We start from the raw sequence: 17,960 nt of genomic DNA, 5'->3' as shown, positions 1-17,960 counted from the left end.
AATTGGTCAAACATTTAGAAAAAATTATTTGGTCATCCTATGAAATTGCTGTGGAACTAGTATAGTAATTTTATATTGAGTTTAAGAAAACCTGTTGTTAATAAACCTGTTATTACCTGTTGTCTATCAATCACTAAACACACACATTACAACACATAATAGCATTTAATTAATAACAATCTGCTTTTATAACATTTGTCATACAGACTAAACATGCAGGCTTAAAGGGATAGTTCACCCAAAAATTAAATTTTGCTGTTAATTGACTCACCCTCAAGCCATCCAAGATGTAGACAAAAAGGACTGGACTGCTGCTGAGTGGTCCAAAGTTATGTTCTCTGATGAAAGACAATTTTGCATTTCCTTTGGAAATCAGGGTCCCAGAGTCTGGAGGAAGAGATGAGAGGCACACAGTCCACGTTGTTTGAGGTCCAGTGTAAAGTTTCCACAGTCAGTGATGGTTTGGGGTGCCATGTCATCTGCTGGTGTTGGTCCACTGTGTTTTCTGAGGTCCAAGGTCAACGCAGCCGTATACCAGGAAGTTTTAGAGCACTTCATGCTTCCTGCTGCTGACCAACTTTATGGAGATGCAGATTTCATTTCCAACAGGGGCTTGGGCACCTGCACACAGTGCCAAAGCTACCAGTACCTGGTTTAAGGACCATGGTATCCCTGTTCTTAATTGGCCAGCAAACTCGCCTGACCTTAACCCCATAGAAAATCTATGGGGTATTGTGAAGCGGAAGATGCGATATGCCAGACCCAACAATGCAGAAGAGCTGAAGGCCATTATCAGAGCAACCTGGGCTCTCATAACACCTGAGCAGTGCCACAGACTGATCGACTCCATGCCATGCCGCATTGCTGCAGTAATTCAGGCAAAAGGAGCCCCAACTAAGTGTTGAGTGCTGTACATGCTCATACTTTTCATGTTCATACTTTTCAGTTGACCAAGATTTCTAAAAATCCTTTCTTTGTATTGGTCTTAAGTAATATTCTAATTTTCTGAGATACTGAATTTGGGATTTTCCTTAGTTGTCAGTTATAATCATCAAAATTAAAAGAAATAAACATTTGAAATATATCAGTCTCTGTGTAATGAATGAATATAATACGCAAGTTTCACTTTTCGAATGGAATTAGTGAAATAAATCAACTTTTTGATGATATTCTCATTATATGACCAGCACCTGTATCTACCGATTATCCAGTGACTATAAAAAATAATTTAACCTTAAAACTTTTTATTTAATTATCTTCCATTGACAGCTTTGTTTTGTAGATGACTGTTAATAACGGGTTTAATGTCACACGTTTGAGGTCTTGCTGTCCAGAGCAGAAATGACAAAAACAGTTTGGGCCGTCTTAAAATGTATATTTTACTTGCCTTGTTTGGATTTGTACATCATCTTCATGACACCAGTAAAATTAATCAAACAAAAATCTTGACAAAAATCGTTTAAATGAAAACTTTCAGGCAGGTCACATGTACACTACAGCATATAACACACTCTTGGGCTTAAGATTTCTGACCAATTAAGCCTGATTTTGCACCCCTGGCTTACTTTATTCTTTTAATAAAAAAAAAAAAAAAAAAGGAATATAGAAGAAAAGTGTCTAAACAAAGTTAACAGTTCAAAATTAGAAATTCTTTAAACATTTTCTTGAACTAAAAAAGTCTGAATATCTCAATGCCCCTTTACACTGAATTTAAGAGAAAAAACATCTGACAAGTGTACACAGGCAGTTTTCCCTAAGATAAAAGCAGCTAAAATTACACTGGAATTTTTTTTTTTTGAAAAAGGCATAATGAAATGTTCACACAAATGTCCTTTTTCGAGATTACACAGAATAGATAATTAAGACCACTCTGTAAAATCAATGCTTTACTTCCTCCTGGTGCATCTGACAGGAGCTGCCTCTGTGGGGACATCTACTTTCTCTACTTTTTTCACACTCCTTCCTTTTCGAGTGGTGGTTCCTGTGTGAACACAAAACGTTACCATTACACTCAACAGGTGAATAGTACAGCACAGCATGAACAGAAATGCAAAACAGAAAATCTAATCATAGTCCCAAGTTGCACAATCAGGTTAATTGAATACCCACTTCTTACTAAATCCCAATGTGCAGGACAGCATTTACATTATGCTTACCTGAAACAGATGCTTGAGCCTTAGTAGGTGCTGGATCTGGTTCTTGGGCTGTCATTTTCTGTCCTCTTGCAACTCTATTATAAGTTTTCTTGAGAGTAGGCTCAGCCTTTTTTGGTTCAGCTTCAGATGTTTTCTCTTTGGTGGAAACCTCTGCTACAACTTCAGAGCTGCTGGCTACTCTGCCTCTTCTCTTTGGCAAAGGTTCCTTATTTATGGACTCATCTGCTACCTCAATCACCACATTACTTTTCCTTTTAAGGTGAGTTGACGTCTTGCAGGCAGAGGGAGCCACTGCCTTTCCTCTTCTCAATAGCTTGACATTTTCATTAGCTGCAAGCAGTTCAGAATCTGCTTGTGCTATCGTATTTTCTTTCTTTGATCCAGGAGCTTTTGCTGTTCTCCTGGTATGTTTAACAGGCTTAACAGGCTTTTCTGATGAAGCCACATTCTCTGTAACCTCAGACTTTGCCTTGGTAACTGCATTACGTGCATGGCTAGACACGACAGCGACTGATGGTGCAGGGTCTGCAACAGCATGGACCTCAACTACAACGGTCATTTTTGACTGCTTTGTGTTCCTATTCCCCCTCACAGATTTTACCATTGTTTCGGTGTGTTCTTCAGTTACAGGTAAATGTGGGCTAGTATCTACAGCGGGTTGGTCAAAAACCTCTTCAGCTATTTGTGGCTTCTGATGTTCCGCCTTTCTTCCTCTGCCAGACTTGACCACATCTGTTTGATCAACATCTGCCTCTGACACAGCTTTGGAAACAACAGTGACTTCATAATCATTTAATGGTTGGTCCTTGACAATTTCTTTTTTACCTTTCCTTCTTCGCCCTGACTGTGCCTCAGGTGTCAGTAGCTTATCAATCACTACAACAGCATGAGTGCTTATAATTTCGCTGTTCAAAGCAGGGTCTGGCTCAGTACCTAGTGATGTTTGCAACTTGACATCCTCTGGTGCAACAGCATTTTCCTTTTTTTTCCCAGGTTTCACAACAGGGGCTTGGACCTGTTCTTCATTCATCATCATCACAACACTGATCAACAACATCATTATCAACAACAGTCACAACAACAGCATCATCATCAACCATCTTGTTTAGCTTTCCTTCCTTTCCTGGTTTTGGTAACGCCAGGCAGGCCGTCTGGCTTCACAGTATTCATCGACTCTGCAAGTACTTGGGAAGCCTCAACATTCTTTGCCTTTTTTTCCACAAAACTGTGCTTGGGAACTCTACCACGGGCTGATTTTCTGACTGGACTGGCAGCCAGTTCAGGAAGTTCCCTAGTAGGGCTAGCAGGAATTGGACTACTCAGATTTTCCTCTTCAATTAATGACAACACAGCAGGTGCTTTGGCCATTTCATTTTTGGATGTCTGTGCTGCTCTTCTTTGACTGCCACAAATTTTGTTGGCAGGTGGAGACTTAATTAGCTCCTCTTGCTCAGCAGTGGATGAAGTTGTGGTAGCTTCAACTGTTGTGTTGGCATTATCAGATACGAATACAGTTTCTTCAGTCGGCTCCTGGGTTCTCTCATCTGCCCCAGAAGAAAATACTTCAATAGCTTCAACTGAAACTGACTCTTCATTCTGGTGAGGGTGTCTTCCCTGGGGAATTACAGTCTCAGTCTCTTGATCACCCTGATTAGATTCAACTGCTTTAGCTGTACACTGGAGAGCCACAGATTTGACAACTTCAGTCTCCATGGTTTCAACTGGACAGACATTTCTTTCGTCACATTCCTCAACCAAACCTGCCAAGTCAAGAAAGTATGCAAGTAAACTTACAAGTTAACTGTGATGAACACCTAATTTCCCAAATTTGTATGACTAAGAACAACAAAATAGTCGAGAACAAATGTGAATTACATTAATTTATAAGGCTGTCCTCGACTAAGGATTTTTCCGTTCGGCTAGCAGTCATTCATTTTAAACATTAGTCGACTAAATGCATGTTCATTAATAAACCATTATTATGAGCCTTTATTTGCCTTCATCCTAATAAGTGCCCAAGCACACGCATTGCCAAAGCTTGCCACAGTGCATCGGCAAAAGTAATGATTATGAATGTCTCAGTGAAAAAAGGAGACTGCATTAAAATTTTAATATTTTGATCAACTAGTGTTTTCTTTGTTCACAGTTTAAGAGATAAAGTCAGCGACACTCATCTACGCAATAGTGATGTGCCTGTATGCATGTTTCATACGTAATACATAACCTGAGATTATATGTTTTAAATTTGAATTGGTTCCCTTGAAAGTAGATAATTCGCTTTCTATAGATATTTTTTTTATCTGTAAGGTAAAGATATACGCAGTGTTTCGCTCTCAAGTTTACAGACAGAGACGGCAGAGAGCGCACTGTTTGCTTTCATTATGTCACAAAATATTAATTTGAATCATCATGATATAAATAGTTATATGTTCTCCGTCAAATGAGAAAACATTAACTGGAACTGTGCTTCAAAGATGAACAAAAGGTTTATGGGTTTGGAAAAAAAAATAAGAGGGAATAATTAATCACCTTTATTTATATAGCGCTTTTAACAATACGGATTGTGTAAAAGCACTGAACAGTATCAAATAGTAGAATAGAGTGTCAGTAATGTATAATGGCAAGATTAAACTCTCAATTTAATCTAAATTTTCAGCTTAAGGCATTTCATTACTGAATGCAAAGACACCATTGTCTAGGTCAGCTCAGTTTAAATAGGATCTGTGTAATCAAACCAAGACAATCACTAGAAATTAAGTTAATTAGTGACAGAATTATCATTTTTGGGTAAATTAAACCTTTGAATCTACATAACGTCCCAAAATGTATTAATGAGAACAAAAGTGCATTATCCAGTTTTAACTCACCTTCATTTGACTTCAGTGAAGAACCAGACTCTACCATCTAAACATCAAATATAAAAAGATCAGTTATTTATATTAAAAAAGTTACTTATAATTAATTAATTAAAATCATATGATCATAATTTAATCACACATCAATTTGGGCAAAATTAACCCCAAAAGATCATTTTAAATCATTATTGTGTAAAACATCAAACAGACATTACAACAAAGTAGTTTCAGAAAGAATTATTTTATTTGATTCAACATAGAATATATTAGCCTACACAACTTGAATAAAATAGTACTTTCGGGATTTAGTAAAGACACGCAATGACAAATTAGCACTGAAAGGAGCTATTCATGCACCTGACCTTACTGAATATGCATCTGTCGGAGTTTCTCTTTCAGATGAAAAATTTATGTGATAAGAGTATTCAAATGCGTTTACACTCATCAAATTACTGGTATGTTTTAAACTATTTTGCACTTGAAGTGGGTGTAATTATTGTTGCAGGGATGAGGTGCGGCATAGAACAGAGAGCCTATGGTAGAAGGGAGAAGATTTTTTCCACAAGTATTAATTTATTTGGAATGCCAGAAAAACATGTTATCCGTACATATTGTTTGCCAAGCAATGTTATTTTGTGCTTCAGTTAATAAAAGATGACTTGGAACCCTCAACTAGGAGTCACGCAATATGAGGGGCCTTTATTTATAAAAGACGCATACGCAAAGATTTGATCATAGAGTGTGTGTATGCAAAACTCCACGGCAATGTTCATATTTATAAAAAACGGTCTTTGACATGGAAAAGAGCTTAGTACCACGTCAGGGTCTGAGCAGACATATGCACATACCCAGAACATTATTTTTTAAGGTTAGGTTTTGGTTAGCCAGGAAAGCTTTCTTTACAGAAATAGAACGTTAGTTTCTGGTTTGTAGAACGTTATTATAACGTTAGAATAACACAGAATGTGTGTGTGTGTGTGTTAGGGCTTACATAGACTAGTCGAGTAGTCAAGTGATCGACTACTTCAACCACTAGTCGGTGCTGTCAGAAACAATCGATTACTCGAGCATGCATTAACCATAATGCATGCACAGAGTTTGCAAGTATTACGTGATTTTTAGGACAACAATATTGTAGCTGTTACTTTCTATGACTTTATCTATGTTGCATGTAAAATTAAAATATGTAATGTAATAATTAGGGGAGTGCACCCCGCGCGAATACCTTATTTGGAATGGCATGGATAAGGGCTTCAAAAACGAATAACAGACAAGGAATAATTCTGCCTGCATATTCGGCTGAAGCTGGCACATTCTAGTGTTTGCTAGATAATAGTTGTGCCAGGGGATCAGTGCAATATTATACACAGACCTCTAAAGTGAATGAATGTAAACTTAATGAATGAAAAGTGCGCAAATGAAACACCGCATTGCTGTTGCCTCTCCGTGCAGCTCTCAGAAATCAAAGCTTGGCAAGAGTAATATCACCTATAATAATACATCATACACGTTCTATTATTTGTATATACTTAAAAGGCAATGATTTAAACCTTAGGCTACGATATGATATGAATGAATGGAATAAGCACAGCGTGCTCACCAATCAAACAGCTGCGTTGCGCGTCTCAGTCTCTCTAAAACCAAACCAGTTCTCTCTCAAGAGTAGGCTAATAATCAGCTTAGATACAGATACATTTTCTATTTGGCCTACATGTTTGCATCTTTATCTTTTGCTGGTTTGTAACACCACATTTTTTTGTGAAGTTCAAAAAAATTCTCGCTTAAAGAGTTCTGCATAATGAAAATGTGTGCATCGAATTAATTCATTAATTCATGACATCTCTCTGCTTGCATGGTAAATATATTTTTAGAAATTAATAATTATTTTAGATTAATAGTCATAACAGTCTTATAAAGTAACTGTACAAAATTCCACCTGGTTTTATCCGAATGCAGATACAATTTTTTTTGTTATTGTTACATACAGATACAAACTATTTAATGTCTTTTCATTTACAGCAGAATGAACCACGAGTAGTCGAGTAACTCAAATAAATTCAATGCACACAGATTGAAGTAGTTTAAGTCTGTGGTTCTTTTAATTGTGATGATTTTGGCTCAAATTTAACAAAAACCCATCAATTCACAATCTCAACAAATTAGAATACTTCATAACTTCATGTTTCTGTTTGACATGTAGACACAGAAATACATTTAAAGAAACAATGAGAGACATCAAAAATGTGCAGTGGTGGTGTGGTGTGCAATGACCTGTTTCCTGGAGAGTCCCTCGCCACATTTAATTGATTTAGTCATACTTTTTCTCAGCTCCAAAGCTTCTTCCACGGAGCAATAGGCTTTATAAAATTTAAGCGCAGTTTGTGGTCTGTGGCACATGAGCGCTGTGGCATTCTGTACCTCTTTCAGGCTAAGATGCTTCTGAACCTGTAAAAAGGAAAACAAAGGTAAAGGCTATGTGGGACTTTTCAAATGCATAAATGTCAAAAGAAATTCAAATAATAGTAAATAAAAATAACAATCACTGTATGAAATGTAAGGATGCCCTGATACCACTTTTTTCAAAACCTCTGCCAAAAATTCTAAGTATCGGCAGATACAGATCCAAATCCAGTAGATTTTAACTTTTTTTTTCTTTAATCAGTGTAGAATTTCTTCATCTATTTGTGTGGAAGTGATAACTACTTTATGTGTTAAACACAAATTATGAAATAGAGACCACTTCATTATAGATAAAGGCAACGAATTACCAAGGCTGTATATACAATCTATAGCAAGAATGGTATTATAAATTAGGTTTGTGGATAATTCAGCCCCATGTTATTCTTGAAAAATCTAGCATGCACAACAACTTGATAAAATCTGAACACTATTTAGTGGGTAACAAATAAAAGGTAAAATGGGTATGGTTGTAAACTTTGTTCCAGCAACACTAAATGTTTTGTGTGTGTGTGTGTGTGTGTGTGTGCGCGCACAAGTTTGATTTGAGTCAAAAATACAGTGGTGTGAAAAAATGCTGCCCCCTTCCTTTTTTTTTTTTTCTTTTGCATGTTTGTCACACTTTGGGGAAGCTGTGGCCTAATGGTTAGAGAGTTTGACTCCTAACCCTAAGGTTGTGAGTTCGAGTCTTGGGCCAGCAATACCACGAGTGAGGTACCCTTGAGCAAGGCACCGAACCCCCAACTGCTCCCCAGGCGCCACAGCATTTAATTTTTTTTACTTTTAATGTTTCAGATCATCAAACAAATTGACATATTAATCAAAGATAACACAAGTAAACACAACATGCAGTTTTGAATGAAGGTTTTTATTATGAAGGGAAAACCAAATCCAAATCCACATGGTCCTGTGTGAAAAGTCCATGTTGTGTTTACTTGTGTTATCATTGATTAATATTTACATTTGTTTGATGATCTGAAACAAAGTGTGACAAACATGCAAAAAAAAAAAATATCAGCAAGGGGGTGCCAACACTTTTCACACCACTGTATGTGTTGATTCTTTCTTAATTACTAGTGTGTTCCTTATATTTTCACTGTAGAATACCATTTTAGGTTCTAAGTAATTCCTGTGAAATTATCTAATAATTATTTATGAATTAATAATGGGTTCCCTGTATTAACATTTTTCCTCAGTCACTGCTTTGCATACAGGAATTTACTTAATTAATGTGATATATGCTGAGGAGGCACACATATAGTACTGTATATAAAATATTTAGAAAAATCTGAGATAAAAAAATCTCCCCTCTTATGCTGATTTCGCGCCATGGCAGATTTTTAGATTAGATTACATTCAACTTTATTGTCATTATGCAGAGTACAAGTACAGAGCTAATGAAATGCAGTTAGCATCTAACCAGAAGTGCAAGAATATAGTGTTTTATATACATAAAAGTGCAGAGTAAGTGAAGCTATGATTTACAGAATGTACAGTGGGGTTGCTATATACAGTATTGAGCAGAGTATATACAGAATATAAATAGGAATGCAGTGTAGGATTGTATGACATTATGAACAGAGCAATGTAGGATTATATATACACATTATGAACAGCAGCAATGTGAGAACAGTGGTAATAAATACAGTTGGATGAACGTGCAAAAGGTATTGTTAAAATGAATTCTATGTAAAATAACAGTAGTGCAATTATATTTTTATAGAATAGTTTACTGTGCTTTGTACAGTAACAACTTAGTATACAGTGTGATAACTAGAACAGTGTGCAGTCTGTGCAAAATATGAGTAGTGCAAATGCATGTATATAAAGTACTTTGACCAGTGCAGTAATAAAGTAGGTGCCGGTTAGATTGGTGGTGTGGCATTCAGAAGGGTCACGGCCTCGGGGAAGAAGCTCTTCCTGAGTCTACTAGTCCGAGAGCGTAGGCTCCTGTAACGTCTGCCGGATGGAAGGAGAGTGAAAAGTCCATGGTTAGGGTGAGAGGCATCCTTGATGATGTTCCTTGCCCTGCCCAGACTTGTGATAGATGTTCTCAATGGAAGTTAACTGGGTGCCGGTGATCCGTTGAGCAGTTTTCACCACTCGCTGGAGTGCTTTGCGGTCAGATGCGGAGAAATTGCTGTACCATACTGAGATGCAGTTTGTGAGTATGCTCTCAATGGTACAGCGGTAGAATTCCACAAGGATCCTGGGATTCAGGTGAATTTCCTTAAGGCTTCGTAAGAAGTAAAGGCGCTGCTGTGCCTTTTTGACCAGGGTGGAGGTGTTATGGGACCAGGTGAGGTCATCAGAGATGCGGATGCCAAGGACTTGAAACTTGACACACGCTCCACTACAGCTCCGTTGATGTAGATGGGTGTGTGTGCATGACTCCTAGTCCGCCTGAAGTCCACAATGATCTCCTTTGACAATTTTAATTTAATTTAAAAATACATGGTGGCACCCCACACAGCCAGGTGCTGCACCTCATCCCTGTAGGCTGACTCATCATCATCTTTGATCAGACCTACCACCATGGTGTCATCTGCAAATTTGATTATGGTGTTGGAGCCATAAACAGGAATGCAGTCATGGGTGAATAGGGAGCACAGGAGAGGGCTCAGTACGCAGCCCTGTGGCACGCCGGTGTTCAGGGTGATGATGGAGGAGGAGAGGTTATCTAATTTAACAGACTGAGGTCTGTTAGTCAAAAAATCTAGAATCCAATTGCAGATGGATGTGCTGATTCCAAGCTGGCTGAGCTTGGAGATCAGCTTGGAATACAGTACAGAATTAAATGCAGAACTGAAATCAATGAACAGCATTCTCACATGTGTGTTTTGACTGTCCAGGTGGGTGAGGGCAGAGTGAAGTGCCATTGAGATGGCGTCCTCTGTTGACCTATTGCGGCGATAGGCAAATTGAAATGGGTCTAGTGTAGCAGGGAGAAAGGATTTTAAGTGGGATGCAATCAGCCTTTCAAAGCACTTGGCAATGATGGGGGTGAGTGCAACAGGACGGAAGTCGTTAAAGACCGAGGCAGTGGAGTGTTTCGGTACTGGTACGATGGTGGAGGTTTTGAAGATAGTGGGGACAGTTGTCTGGGCCAGGGACAGATTGAAAATGTCCGTGAAGACCTCAGCCAGTTGCTCTGCACATGCTTTAAGCACACGACCAGGTATTCCGTCAGGTTCAGCTGCCTTCCGTGCATTCACCTTACGCAGAGTGGAGTAAACAGCTGAGGTGGAGAGTGTGAGAGGCAGTTCACTGGGTTGATGCTCAGCTTTGAGTGAGATCTCATTATTTTTATCAAAACGAGCATAAAAGTGATTGAGCTCGTCAGGGAGGGAGGCAGAGCTGGAGGGGGGCACAGTGTTAGGTGGTTTGTAATCTGTGATGGATTTGTATGCCTTGCCACATACACCGGGGGTCTGAAGAATTGAAGTGTTCTTCAATCCTCTGTTTATGTGCGAGTTTGGGCCTGGCAGATACCCTTCCTCAGGTTGGCTCTGGCTGAGCTGTAAGCCTCCCGGTCTCCAGACCTGAAGGCTGCATCTCTTGCTTTGAGCAGGATGCTTTGATGTGCTCCAAGACAGAGTTGGTGTAAGTGTCAATGTTAATTCGAGAGTCTGTGGTGGCCTGAGCAGCAAACTCACTCCAGTCTGTGTGCTGGAATTGATGTTGAAGAGTGGAGTCAGCACCTTCCAGCCAGATTTTAACAGTCCTTATTGTAGGTTTCACACATTTGATGACCGGGGTATACTTGGGGAGCAGGAACAAAGAGAGGTGGTCAGACTGACCCAGGTGGGGGAGGGGTGTGACTTTGTAAGCATCAGTCACATTAGTATAAACGTGGTCCAATGTTTTATGTCCTCTTGTAGTGCAGGAGACATTCTGATGAAATTTAGGGAGAACAGATCTTAAAGTGCAGTGATTGAAGTCCCCAGCAACAATAAAGGTTCCATCCGGGTGCAGGGTTTGTAATTTGCTAATAGCAGCACAAAGTTCTTTCATAGCCACTTTAGCATTAGCATCCGGAGGTACATAAACTGCAGCAGCAACAATGCAAGTAAACTCACGTGGTAGATAGAATGGCCTGCACTTGATAATCAGGAACTCCAGATCAGCAGAGCAGTAGGTATCAACAATGTCAGAGTCTGTGCACCATGATTTGTTTACATAAATGCATACTCCACCACCCTTGTTTTTACCAGAGGTTGCTGCTACTCTGTCAGCCCTGAAGAAAGAGCGTCCATCCATATGGACCACGCTGTTTGGGACATCGTTGCAGAGCCATGTTTCAGTGAAAAACATAACATTACAGTCCATAAGCCATTTCTGTGTGAGGGTCCAGATCTTTAGTTCGTCCATCTTGTTCATCAGAGACCGTACATTGGCAAGGAAGATGCTGGGCAGAGCTGGTCGATGTGGATTTAACCTTAGCTTAGCATGCAGCCCTCCACGCTTTCCCCGTCTTTGTTTACGGTCTCGACGCCGACGCCGAGCACTTCCGGTCGGTGCGAGTGATCCGCTTGTCCGCGGTGATCTCAGTAGCTCCGGCGGGAGTTCGCTGAAGTCGAAAGGATGGTCTAAAACTATGTTGGAACACCGTTTGTTGATGTCAAAAAGTGACTGTTTACTATAGCTGTAGTTTGCATAACTGAATCGCGCGAACACGAATGAAATAACCAGGTAAAGTAACACTATTATCCGAAATCTGGTAAGACGCTGAGCCTCGCGATGTGTTCGCGCCGCCATCTTGGTCATCAATCAATTTGCGTCTCTGGAGAGGAAAGGATCTCCTAATGCGCGAGCAAATAGTTAGCCAAATTCTTATACACACAATGACTATCAATCATTACATTGTTATATTTATGTAGACTACACAATAATATTATTTTACACTGTTATCCTTCAGTTTTTAATATTTGACATGTTTGTGTCCTGCTGCGCATACCTGTGTGTGCTGCTGCATGTCCATGTGTGTAATAAGCAAAGTGAACGCACGTTGCGGACCTGCCCAGAGGTGCATTTTCTACTAACATGCTCTTTAAATAGCAATATATATATATATATATATATATGTATATATTGTGCCATTGACTTTAGACCAGGTAAGAGTTGGTCTATGGTGCAGTCTATTGTCAGTTCCTCAAAATAGCAACTCGCCAACAGTGTGACTGAGCACACTCTTTTTTTTTTTAGACTAGCATGCCCATGGGCTCACAAATGGGCGCAAATGCATTTGCTATTTAAACAATGCGGTGCTGGACGGGAAAATGAGAACTGGGTCGGGCTGAAATTAGCAAAATCACTTGCGCCGCATTGCACCGGTTTGATTGTGCTAATGTGGAACTATTGCAACTACTTCAGAAACATATTAAATATATTGTATTTAAAAATTAACATTACACAAGTCTTATCAATACTGACATCACTCAAGTCTCAAGTGATGTTAGTATATGTTAATTTGAACTGCATTTTAAATATTACTTTTTTACTTGGGCCTCCATAAAATGTATTGTATTTATTAACATTTAATTTTCATACTACTACTACTACTACTACTACTACTACTACTACTACTACTACTACTACTACTAATGACTCTTATAAGAAAGGGCCACAACTCAGTGGAGTAGGCATGGGCCGGTATGAGATTTTGACGGTATGATAACCTTAAGCAAAAAATATCACGGTTTCAATGCATCACTGTATTGTTGTTAGTGCTCTGAAATGTTTTATTTTTAAATGACTGGGTAAAAATAAAATATGTTTTACCACTGGACACGATATATTTAGTTTTTGAGCAACATACAGAATATTATAATATATATTTTTTCTTTGATTTGTTTCCTAAAAATAAAAAAATAAAGACTGACATCTTTAGTTAACCTAAATCTGTAATTACAGTTATTTAATTTTAGTTATATAATTCATAAACATATAATTCATATATTTTCATATTATTTAGTTATATAATAACAATCATACACATGATTTGATTTAATAATAACCAAATCTGAAGGAAAAACAATGTTCTGACAAGCTTTGTGAAATTATACCATGTAAACATTTCAGAAGACAGTCAGCTCCCCTCAGAAACACATTCATATAAACCCCCAAATCAATACTGAGGATTTTCTTCAAAAAGTTTGTGCATAATGAACAATGAGTGATCTGCCTGCTACAATACTTTTCTCTGTGCGTCCATCTTCAGCGTTTCTGGCCTGTGTCAACGGGCGTTAACAGACTTCATATTTTCACTGAAATTACATTTTGGAAAATGATTGCATTGTAACGCAGTTTGTGCAAGTCCAGAGCAGAGAGTTGCAATAAGGCAAAAAAGGCTATTTTCGTCACCAAAAGGGCTCGCGGACAGCCGCGCACCCCATGGTACTGCGCATGTGTCGAGCTCATCTGTCTGTGCTCAAACCTGAGCGGACGCAGCTGTGCGCGAGATGGAAAGGAGCGCTGAATGTGAAGTGTACCCGGGTCTTAAATTCGGCCATCCTACATACACACCAACAGGAGGAGGAGGGGTCAGTGCTACTCACTACACTGCACTCAGCCTGTGATTCCTACTATTGCAGTCATTGAGGAGACATGGAAAACTGTGCATACCGCAACAATGGTATAATGGAAAATATTAGTGGTTTTGAAACCGTGAAATTTTCGGTATCTTGAAACTGGTAATCGGCCCATGCCTACAATGGAATTGTGTATACCTGCTCATTAGTAGTTACTTCATAGTTATTTTTCTTGAACCTTAACTAGTAGATAATTTATAGTAGTTCTTAAGCAGTTATGACAGAATTCATTAGTTATTGATTAGCTAACTGTTACTTATGGAGAAATACCTTTTAGTTCTTCAATAATTCCTTATTCTTTATTCAGTAAGTAAGAAACAGTATTCTAAAGTTTTACCCCAAAATTTTTACACTAAATGTTTGCTGGATGAACAGATTAGTTGACTGCAATTTAATTTTGCTACAGTTACTACTTGCAGCTGATAAATAATTGTGATGAATCTACTGCAATTATTTATATACATTTACCTTTTGAGCAATTTTTTCACTTTGTTACAAAAAGAAAATGTTCATAACTCATTTCATGTCATATTATTATTAGTAGTACTGCACTTGCTATGGCTGGAAGGGAAAGACCCTGGCTGAGACCCCAAGATTATAAAGGCTGTTTCCACCTGGTATTGAGATATGTTTTGGTCGATCTGATCACAATTGGACTAGGGCTGTGCAAATAAATGCTATGATCATGTGCTTCTAGTCAGTAAAGCCGGTTCTGTGATTAGTAAGTTAATAATTAGTGTGCTTTCAGATGGAGTGGCATTTACTACACAGAGTCGTAGTTCACTGACAAGCTACACAATATCACGTTCATAATCGCAGATGAATCGCATTCGATTATGAACTTGATATTGCGTAGCCTGTCAACAAACTAGAGCTCTGTGTATTAAATGCCGCTCCATCTGTAACCACGTGAAGGAGATTCACTACTAATCACAGAACCGGCTTTACTGTTTAGATGCGCATGATCATTGTATTGGATTAGTTGCATAGCTTTAAAGTGGACAACGCTAAAGGTGTAGACAGGGTGTAAAATGTTTTGAGCTTGTCCACTTTTGACCATTTCCAGACGTAGTGGAAATTAGCCTGACAGAATTTAAACTTTGCCGGCTGAAGACATAAGTTTGGTTTGAAGATGAAACACATACCAATTACAATGTTCTTTCAACATTCCTGATTTCTAACACTCACGCACAGTATTCAGTGTTGTCTTGTGGCTGTCAGAGCAAAAAGGAAAGCTATTGTTTTCTGTATTTTTCCCATTGTCTCATGTTTTGTAATTTATATTTAAATAGTGCGAAATTTTGTTAGATTGAAATGATCCAAAAAACAAAAGAAAAAACATACAGTTTATCAAATAAAGGCACAAGTGTTCAAAAGTGGACAAGCGAGATGGATTAAGACAGTAGGTGTAAATGAGTACATGCCTCCCTCATCTACTTGTGATCCGATCGACCAAAACCAAAGTTGGCATAAGTTTCAAGCCTTTAATAATTTGTGACATGTGTGTCATAATGTGAGTGCCAAAATATGTGTTAGAACCAGGCCTAGCCTATAACACTCAATAAGAAGCCACCTCCTTAAATGTAATCTAAACAATCAAAGTTAATATCCTTCTTTTTTTCTCAAAATGTATTTTGTTCAAGGTTTTTTTTTTTTTTTTAAATGGTGTGTGTCAGAGTAAATTGCTATGCGAATAGTCTCATGAACGTGCAGCCTTGTGCTGAGAGGACCAATGGCTGAGGTCAGGATTTTTCATTCAAAAACTTTCATTAGCCTGTAAAGCAAAATGAAAGCCCCTTAATACAACAAAAGGACAACATTTGAAATTAACTTTCTAAAAAATTTAATTGAAATTAATTTTCTAATGATTTTTTAGGATTTTATAATGTTATATTATAAAGTTATTCTTGTTTTATTTCGTTATTTAATCTCAGTTTACAAAACAAAATAGTGCATAAAGCCCCTTAATACAAAAGGAAATTTGTTGCTTTAATGGTTTTCATAATGACCTTTTAAAAACCATGACATGCAGTAAGAGCTTTTGTGTAAATTAAATTCTTTTTTCTTTTTCTTTTTGATGCAGCCTAAAACTCTCTCACGTTTTGAAATTAACTATCTAAAAACATTTTTTAAATTCATTTTCTAATGATTTTTAAGGATGTAATAATGTTATATTAATGCTATTGTTGTTTTATTTCCCTATTTGATCTCCATTTACAAAACAACATATAATTCCAGTCAGTTTGCAAACTGTCCCTTTGCGACACCTGGCGGTAGTTTCGTGAATGACTTTAACACGTGTCTGACTTGCAGTTAACGCCGTGGCCCTGAGGCAGCGGTACACGTGGCGATAGTAAGCATTTTGGTTGGCCACCTACTGTATCTGTACCATTAGGACATTGCTATCCACTGCATAATATTTATCTACTAGTGTGTTTCTAACATGTAACTATGTCATGTTTGGTCTCATCTGACAGCTTTTAAACTGGACTGAAAGATGGTGAAATTAACAGAGATATTAAAGTATCCTAAAGTACAATCTAGGTACTATTGCTTAGACATGCATTGAGGAGAATATGTTAATCTACTTCTTCCCCTCTTGATCACAACCCATTTGCCATATCTTTTGGTTTCCTGTCAGCTGGTTTTGGTACTGGTATTCCACTCATGTATAACAATGCTCTGCTCACGGTATAAGAAACAAATGTTGTACTAGGAGAAAGGCTTTGATCCTGCCACTCCCACACAAAGGTGCATAACCACGTACTACAATTTTTTTTTTTACATTCCTGCCCAGTGCTCCACTGCACTCACGCTGAGAATATAATAGACTAATTTTTCCTGACTACATTTAGTAAAGAGAAGTATCAATTTAGCAACTGAACAGTTAACTAAAATATTTTCTACATTGGTAAGAAAAGCCCTAAAATAAATAAAAAAATTCCAGATGTAAAAAATAAATTGCTAAAAATGCCCGGTTTAATAAAGAATGGAAGAATTATATTACCTTCATCACGGTAGCAAAGACACTTATCAACACTGTTTATATACCACAGAGTAAGATTAAATTAATTTACATTTAACTAGATTAATATGGAGAGGCAATCTAATATAGACCTTCGTTTATGTGTTTTTGACTTTCACTGCAAGGTAAACGACGTGATAACAGTTGCTATTTAAGTTTGTACATTAGCATGGACTCACTAACTTAACACTAACGTAAGCTAGTTTTAGCCAGAGATACCTTGTTGAAGCACAAGATGACGTTAACATTCATCATAATAAAATTAAAACTTATAACTTCTATGACAACCAATAAACAAAAAATTAACACTTTATTCTTAATTGTGATTGGATTTGACTGTTAGGGACATTTTTATATAAAATACTCACAAATTCTGGAACATTTTATCCTACATTTATACATTTACACCAGAGATTTCAGCCTCTGTCAAACAATGAGAAATTGCTACTGTTACTGGTGGAATGTGCAGCCTGCTGCATTCTAGCAGCAGAATATGTGTTCACCTGTCACAACATGAGGGACAATAAGTGACCTCTCCAGTCCATCTCCTGCACATTTTACTAATGCTTTTTTTTATTTTAGCTTATTACTTACTGTGTACTGTATTACTTTTATTTACTTCTACTTGTGTGCCTGTTATATTTTATACTTAAATTAATGTTCTTTTCTTTATATTATTTTGCACTGTTTTTGATTTTATGCAAATGTATGCGAATGTACAAATATTTGTCATGCCAAAAAAGCACCTAAACGTGTGTGTGTGAGTTGAGAGAGAGAGAGAGAGAGAAAGAGAAAGTGTAAGAGAGAGAGTGAGAGAGAGAGTGAGAGCGTGTGTTGCACACACTTGTTTATACTACATTAAGAGGAACAAAATGTC

At 37.8% G+C, this 17,960-nt stretch overlaps 1 protein-coding gene across 1 annotated transcript in view; it reads right to left on the bottom strand.

The window, feature by feature from the left end:
* Positions 1 to 1,224: 1,224 nt before the first annotated feature.
* Positions 1,225 to 17,960, bottom strand: part of LOC109079132 — a 51,427-nt gene continuing 34,691 nt past the window's right edge. Inside the window, exons 6-10 of the mRNA XM_042732084.1 lie at positions 7,283 to 7,456; positions 5,024 to 5,060; positions 3,476 to 3,916; positions 2,157 to 2,834; positions 1,225 to 1,981 (exon numbers count right to left, since the gene is read on the bottom strand). Coding sequence (XP_042588018.1) covers positions 1,887 to 1,981; positions 2,157 to 2,834; positions 3,476 to 3,916; positions 5,024 to 5,060; positions 7,283 to 7,456 — 1,425 coding nt within the window. The 3' untranslated portion in view covers positions 1,225 to 1,886. The remainder of the gene's footprint in view (positions 1,982 to 2,156; positions 2,835 to 3,475; positions 3,917 to 5,023; positions 5,061 to 7,282; positions 7,457 to 17,960) is intronic.

The sequence above is a fragment of the Cyprinus carpio genome, chromosome B10 (genome assembly GCF_018340385.1).
Source record: "Cyprinus carpio isolate SPL01 chromosome B10, ASM1834038v1, whole genome shotgun sequence".
NCBI classification, from domain to species: Eukaryota; Metazoa; Chordata; class Actinopteri; order Cypriniformes; family Cyprinidae; genus Cyprinus; species Cyprinus carpio.
Note: the sequence above shows the minus strand (reverse complement) of the source record. Positions and strands in the feature narration are given on the sequence as shown.